Source organism: Lotus japonicus, chromosome 3 (assembly GCF_012489685.1).
Source record: "Lotus japonicus ecotype B-129 chromosome 3, LjGifu_v1.2".
In the NCBI taxonomy this organism is placed as follows: Eukaryota; Viridiplantae; Streptophyta; class Magnoliopsida; order Fabales; family Fabaceae; genus Lotus; species Lotus japonicus.
The window spans coordinates 93,326,546-93,334,183 of NC_080043.1; the positions used below are offsets into that span (position 1 = coordinate 93,326,546).

The window sequence follows — 7,638 nt, forward strand, 5'->3', positions numbered from 1 at the left end:
GAAAATTATAGTGGCACAAATTTTTTACACTTTACTTTTGCATCATTCCTTACTAGTAGTATAAAGGTAGAAAAGTGTGATTTATTTGTTTATTTATCTCTTTCAATAATGATAATCAAGATGATTTGGATCTAACATTGTTGAAGTTTGGCATAATCTTCTGCACATAATTTGCAACCAGGAAGAAGAGAGAGAATTGGTATCCAAGTAACATAGAAGTAGAAAGCAGATGTATAGAACAGAAAATTAACTAGCTTGCTTTCATTGATATAATAAAACTTCTCTCACAGGGTATACACAACCACTGTGAGGAAAACATGGAACCTTTATACAATTTCCAACCCATGATAGTCTTCACAGGTACAAAGTTAGAGTCACATATTTGACATAATAAAAAAAAACCCAATCAGGTTGTTCAATAACCCCCCAAATAAAAAGAATGAGATGTGAACATAGCAGATCAAGAAAAACAATGATGAAGGGATGTTGAAAAAAAGAGAAACAGAGAAACTCTGCTTCATCTTGGTCATCCTCCTCAATCAGAAAGAACCATCAAATCAAATCATCTCCTTTCTTCTTTCTTTCATCCAATCATTGATGTTAGTGACCGAAAAACAACTTCTTCACAGGGAATGGTGAGGCCCATGTCGTGATCAAAGCCAAATTCTTCTTCAGCTTGTCTTAGGAGAGACTGAAACTCAGGGTGAGTCAAGAATGAGATGGGGACAATGTACCTGCTTCGATTCTCACCAACGTAAACTGCAAAATGGCCTTTTGGGACATCAAGAGGGAGACCATAATCATCAACAAAGCCCTGTTTTTTTCCTAAGCTGGAGCATCTCTTGAGGATTTGCTTGAAGACTGCATTTTGGGGAAGCTTGTTTGATTTCTTGACGGCCATTTTTAGTGGTATAGGATTTGGTTAGATGGGTAGAGATAGAGTTGAAAGATGGATAAGAGAGTAATGAAAGAGTTGAGGGTAGTGGTGGTGATGGGATTGTGGGAAGGGTTGAGGGGGTATTTATGGAGAGCTTGGGGAGATAGATAGAGTAAGACAGAATTTTATTTTATTTTTTTAATAAACTTTGGGTGAGTTCAACTCTATTCACCAACACGACTCTTATATTGGTACTAAAAATCAAACATAACTTTCTATCCGCAAATGATTTGTCATTACCAATTGAGTAAATATGTATTGATTTAGAAAGAAAAAAATAATGTACAAGAAACAGTGTATGTTCGTTTTTAGCATTAGAACGTAATTTTATATATCTCAAGGTATCAATGGAGAAATTAGAGAAGTATGATTTTAGCATGTTGGTTTCAATGTAAACTCACGTTAATTCAATAGAACTCCAAACGCGTTTGTTATTTAAATTTCTATAGAATTTAATGTGGATCTAAATTGAAACGGACGTGTCAAATTCTGCTTTTTTGATGAACGTAACTCAACATGACAAAATATTCATTAGTGGGTTGAAATATGTAAGATTATGTTTGCGTTAATTCCAGGGTTAAAACAAAAATGCACAACATCTAATTTTTCTATTTTTTTTTATAAGAAGTCGTTGTTGAATGTTAAGAAGGAAAGGGGGCAGAGAGGGTCATGTGGAGTGTGGGGGCAAAGAACAGACCACGGGTGTGTTGGGGTCTGTGTATTTGTGCTGTTGCAAAGGACATGGTGGGAGCCAATTTTAGTGGCTATACTTTTGTATGTTCGTACTCCTGAAGGCAACATGGACCCAGGTTTTCTCTATTACAGCCTCAATTCTCTCCCTACCTCTCTGTCTCTGCTTTCAAACAGGGGTCACCGATTTTGATTTTCTTTTCATGAAAAGTTTTAGTATTATTTTGAGCTCTTTTTGGAATAGGCTTAAAAGGATAGATAGAGATAGACCATCTTCATAAACCCTTTTTTAAAACCTATTACCTATCTATCTTTTCTGTTGACCAAAATTATGGATAACCTCATAATTATACATATAATGTATTTTTTTATATTAGTTGTGTGTATCATAAACGATCTTTCATTATAATTCATGTATGTTTGAATTTTTTTGTCGAATTCAATATCGATTCACGTAGGGGTCAACATTTCTAAATCATACTTCTTTGTTAATGCGTTAGGATGTGTGTTTTCTTTAGTGCAAACGAGAAACCTAATACGTAAGAGTAGTTCCGTATACTTTTATCTCAAGGTAGGTGATGATGACATAGATTTATACTTGTGTCAAAGTTATTCATGAATGAGTATCATGTTTACTTCCCATACATTTGTCAATTGTCACTGACTCGCCGTTATGTTTGTTATTTTTGGCAAAGATTTTTAGTACAACATTACTGGACTTTCATCTTAGATTACAAGAGTTATATTCACGTTTTATCTGCTTGTGACATGAGCAACCACTTTAGTGATGCAAATGTTAAACCAAACATACCTTAAGTTCTTATACGTATTGTGACTTGTCCCAAAAAACGTGTGGCCTAAAACAGAATCAACTAATTCAGTAGGTAAGTAAATATGATACCATTTATTTACATACATTTCGCACATGTCCCTCATAATTTGTATAAACAAGGCTTTTAATGTTATTTGGGTGAGGCTATTTATGATCATTAACAAACACACAAAAATATAAACATGTTATTTTTATAGAGTGACATTAATAATGTGGATTTTATGATGAAGTGATTGTAAGAAACTAATTAGTTTCTATGCTTGTCTCAGATCAATTTCTATATCAACCTAATCAATTCTAACACTCATAAACTACTCAAATAAGTTTAGTTTCAGAATTAGATTTTGACTTTAAAATTGTAGAAGAATTTAAAAAATGTACATTTCTTGGAGCAAATTTCTCTATTTCTGTCACAGTGTACTCATGGGTACAACCTGGTAGTGGTTTGGCTTTTGTGGTTGTTGGACTTGTGATACTGTGTACTGATGAATGACACATGAAACAGAACCCCATGTGTCTGTTACAGGATTCCTCATACTTTCCAGGGTCTTGAGCCTTGACCTTTGTATCATCACCCCACCTTCAACGTTCAACTGCAACTGATCCCACCTCAGCAAATAACTGAAATCAGTTCAGATTTTAGAGAGAAATTATGAACTAATCAGATTTAATTTCCTAAAATGTGCTAGCTTCATCACCTTGCAATCTCATAAATATCATGGTTATTTTTTTTGCTAGTAACCTACTCTCTTTATATATCTAATCTGATTATTTTAAAAGATGGTTTAATTTTTAACAAATCATTACCAGCTAGCAGCTAAGCTGTATGTCTAAGAAATTTCAATGTGAACATGTAGAGGTCATATTCGACAAAGTGGTTGCTTTGTTCTTTTCACTGAAGACATTTATATTAATTGTTCTAATTAAGTGGAAAAATAGTACAAGGGTAGGCTCATTGTATAACCAACTTATTAGAAACTTAAATGTTAGTTGAGAAATCTCATGTTGCCAACAAGAAATGTGTGAAATGTGTTAAGTGAAGATGAATGATGCAATGTTAAGAGATTCCTCATACAAACGTTTTGATCAATTTAACTTTTTTTAAACCAATTTGAACCATTTAACATAAGAATTAAGGTTAAGAGTTTGCAGCAGAGAATTGCAGAAGATCAATGTTGAGGCAAACAGATCTTCACATCCACTTTAAAACAAAAACGTCACTCAAGTATTATCTAAAAACACACAAGATCTGTTACTTAACTCATTCTCCTTACTTTTAGGTTCTCCCTCAGCGCTTAATCAAATAATATGACTTCATGGTTTTTGGACACAATTTTTAGTGCCCATAGAAATAAGTGTCTCAACAATGCAGAGCTTCCCATGTGGTCCTGCCTAAACCACCACCACTAGATAGAACAAGTACAATAGGCCATCATAAACCTTGTGAGTTGTGACCACTATTTACAAGGTTACCCTGCATTTCACCTTTGCTCTGTCATCTTACCATGTTTCCATGGCTCAGAAATAGATCATATAAGGATAAATTTAGTGACACAAATACTGGAGTGACCGGTTTTTATGTGATCTGTCCCTCACTCGGTGTCTCTCTCAGTGCCAAATTTCATGTTAATTTGTAGGACATAACCTGGTCTGCACAACCGCACAAATTCAAGTGCCAAACTGAAAAATTACCAGATTTAAAGGAATATGATTTGCATACATCACTTAGTGCAGACACATAATAAACACTTAGGATAAGAAATGATGGATGTGATAAAAATAGTGATAGAGAAAAAATTGGGGTGATTCGGTTTGGATCGATGAGGTTCCCCCTTTCTTCATGTCATTAGTTCTTGATGATGTAAGGGCCTTTGTACCTACTTGATTTTCGTTCAATATATTTACTACGGTACTACCTTTCAAAAAAAATTGCGGTGATTGAGATATATTTTTTTTGTACATCGGAAAATTAAAACAAGGAAAACGAACTACAAGGCTAACAAGTCCCTAGCTAAGATGAGACAAAGCTCTTGAGGAGGAGCCTCAAGACTAGTGTAGGAGCATTGGAGACGACTACCTAGACCTGCAAGACAATCCGCTGTCATTACTGTTATTAAATTCTATCGTGCTAAATACTAAATTGCCAACTCAAGTGTATTTTCATTGCTCCTAGCCCCGGCCTACATTAAATTCATGACAAACAATAGTTCCTCTATTCATCTCATCATCATATTGGGGTGGAAGAAGGTGAAGAATTTCATGGATTTGCTATAATGTTTATAGAAATTATTGAAAAACAAATAATAACAATAATTTGATGGAAAAAGTGAGGGAGAGAAAATGATAGGAAAGTAAAACAATAGCTGTGATGGCAGACAATTTGAAGCACTGTAACTTTAGAATCTACATTTTATAGCTTATTATTATAAGTGATTGTGAGACTTCTCACTGTTAAGAAATTAAATATGAGTTTGAAATTCTATATTGGGTGAAAGTAAAAGTGTTGAAAAGTATTATCTCTCACAAACTCAATGTCCTAATGTTTTGAGTAAATGTGTGGCGTCCATCTCTTGTCAATGTTGGCCAATGTATGGTGAGATTTCATGCCCCCTCATGGCACAACAGTGATATCAGGGTTAAGTGTGCCATCCTGGTAACCCAGTACTAAATACCGTGGAACCAAACATGCTATAAGTCATTGCAGTTTAAAATACCTAAGAGTCTAAGGTATACATGAGAAACCGGATAATTAGATGTCGACTTCCTTGGGCAGGCTCTTCATGTTCTGTGAATAAGATTAATTGGAGAAAGAGATGGATCTAAAACTTTGGAGAAACTTGCAAGGCCCACCATTTTCACCAAATTGAGGTGATCTGAGGAGCTAATCAAGGGATGTTCCTTTAAGTTTGATGGGGACTTAACCATTACTTTGGCACATGAAGGCCATGTTACTCTTGCCCCCAAAAATCCACTTGCTAAGAAGGCCCTTGTGAGAATGAGATCATTCCAACCACTTGAAAACGCTATCTTTACTCACTCACTCAAATTTGTAACCTTCCAATTCAACCTCACAATAGCCCTTCTTGGTGTTATGTAAGAATTTGTCCAAAATTTTGTCATTTTGTGTTGGTTTTTACTTAAAACATGTGAGATCATATTAGTGTGTTATTTTTTTTTGCAAGAGGACAACATATTAGTGTATTATATTAAAAACCAGTTGGATGCAAAGTGAGTAAACTTCCAATTCAATTTATAGGAAGAGTTTCATTCATTTTGCATCTTATATAAAGCGCATGTGATGTTGATCCTTTAATATTTTTGTTACAAATTTAAGATTGTTATTAGACAATAATTTTGGTTGAATAAGAATTATTTATGGAAAATTGATGCCAGTTGTATCTCAGTTTTATGATAAGGACTTTTATTTGTTTCTATTACTTTGAAGTCTTATATCCCTATCAAACAAAGAAAGCTTTAGCGTCTAATTACTTCCGTGCATCAATGCAAATGTTCAAAAAGACCATTCTTTAGTTTATAACAAAATAATAATAATATAAACACGTAAATTAGATTGAAATGTCCTTCTGTACCCAAATTTGTTTTTGAAATGTCCTATTTTTTTTTGGTAAAACAAGAAGCACTCCACATCACATGCAAAACCAATGTTAAGACCAGGGTGGTGGGAAATGGGGCCCAAATCTAATTTATTGCATGTACTGGCCATGTACTAAAGTACCCTTTGGTAACATGACACACATTCAAATGTTGTGCTACCTACTAAATACTAGTTAATTTAGGTCTGCTCATTGTACCTATTCCAAAGAACATCAGCCTCACTAGGAATTACACAACCCACCAAACTAAAACAGATGGAAGTTAGTTTTTCCTATTAATAGCAAGCCCTAAAGGACACTTATCTCAGTACTAGTCACCCACCCACCCTAGCTACCCTCTCCACTACCGAAAAATCTACTTGAGTACATATTCATTTACTTAAAACAAATTAATTATCCATATTTTTATTTTTTTTAACTATTTGTTCCTTCATTGTGTATGTGATGCAAGCCTTTTTTTTTAACCACAAGACAATCATGTTTGACTCGGGTGTAATAAATACCTCCAAGAGTGTGTCCCCTAAGAATTGAAATTTCAACCTCAAGGATTCAAACAGTCACTTTTAAGCACTGCGATCGACACCCATTAGATGTGATGCAAGCCTTTAATAAGTCCTTAAGCTTCATTAGAAACAAACAAAAATAAAAAAATTGGATCGAATGCAAGAACAATAAAAGTTTAAATAAGTTTTTAGTCCCTTATTTTAAAGTTGTATTTGGTTTTGGTCCCTACTCTCTAACTTTTATGATTTAATTCCAAATAACTTAAGTTCCATTTCTCATTTTGTAATATTTCAGTTTTTATTGGTTATGTGGCTAATAAAAGGTTAAGTCACCATTTCCATGTGTCCAAAGTAATCATGTGATAATATTTTATGAAAGAGTGATTTCACATTACTATTTCTTGATCTTTAAGAGTATTTTTATTGAAAGTGTTAGGCATCAAATCTGACTTGGCCAAAAAATGTGATGTGTCTCTCTCTATTAGCCATATCACTAGTTAATAGTGAAATATTATAAAACGAGAACTAGAGCAAAAGTCATTTGCAAAAATAGGGACAAATACCTTAAAAATAGATGGTAAGGACCAAAACCAAGTAAAATAAGAGACTAAAAACTTATTTAAACAAAAAAAAGTGCATCTAATCATATTTCATTTCATTTCATTCCATTCACTTTTAAACAATCTAAATGATAAAATCTAGCATTATTCCATTTCATTAGACCACATTATTCCATTGCATCCTACGAGAGGAAGTGTCCTCCTACTTTGTGAATGCATACTTTGTTACTACTTACTACCTCAACCACTAATTTCATCCATTTCGTTGTCCATTTTTTGAGCATTGCATGCTCTAAAAGTGTACATCAAGAAAAACAAAAAAGTGTACACCAAGAACAATGAGATAAATTTAAATTGACTAAATCAAAAGTCAGGAGATCAACGCCTTAGAAGAAGAATAGGTATCCAAACAGACACTTAGTCTCTATCCACATGAGATATATCTATTTATAACAGTTATATTCAATGTATATTATAATCAACAAAGGGAATAATCAACAAA

The 7,638-nt window shown here is 33.7% G+C and overlaps 1 protein-coding gene across 1 annotated transcript; it reads right to left on the reverse strand.

The window, feature by feature from the left end:
- Positions 1 to 234: 234 nt before the first annotated feature.
- LOC130747561 (protein SMALL AUXIN UP-REGULATED RNA 12) lies at positions 235 to 1,008 on the reverse strand. Its single transcript, XM_057600534.1, has one exon. It carries the CDS (start codon positions 899 to 901, stop codon positions 584 to 586), a length of 318 nt encoding a protein of 105 aa, XP_057456517.1. The 5' UTR covers positions 902 to 1,008; the 3' UTR covers positions 235 to 583.
- Between the last annotated feature and the right edge of the window lie 6,630 nt (positions 1,009 to 7,638).

Excerpts from the sequence above, each read along its gene's own strand:
- LOC130747561 (XM_057600534.1), bottom strand. The coding sequence starts at position 901 with ATGGCCGTCAAGAAATCAAACAAGCTTCCCCAAAATGCAGTCTTCAAG.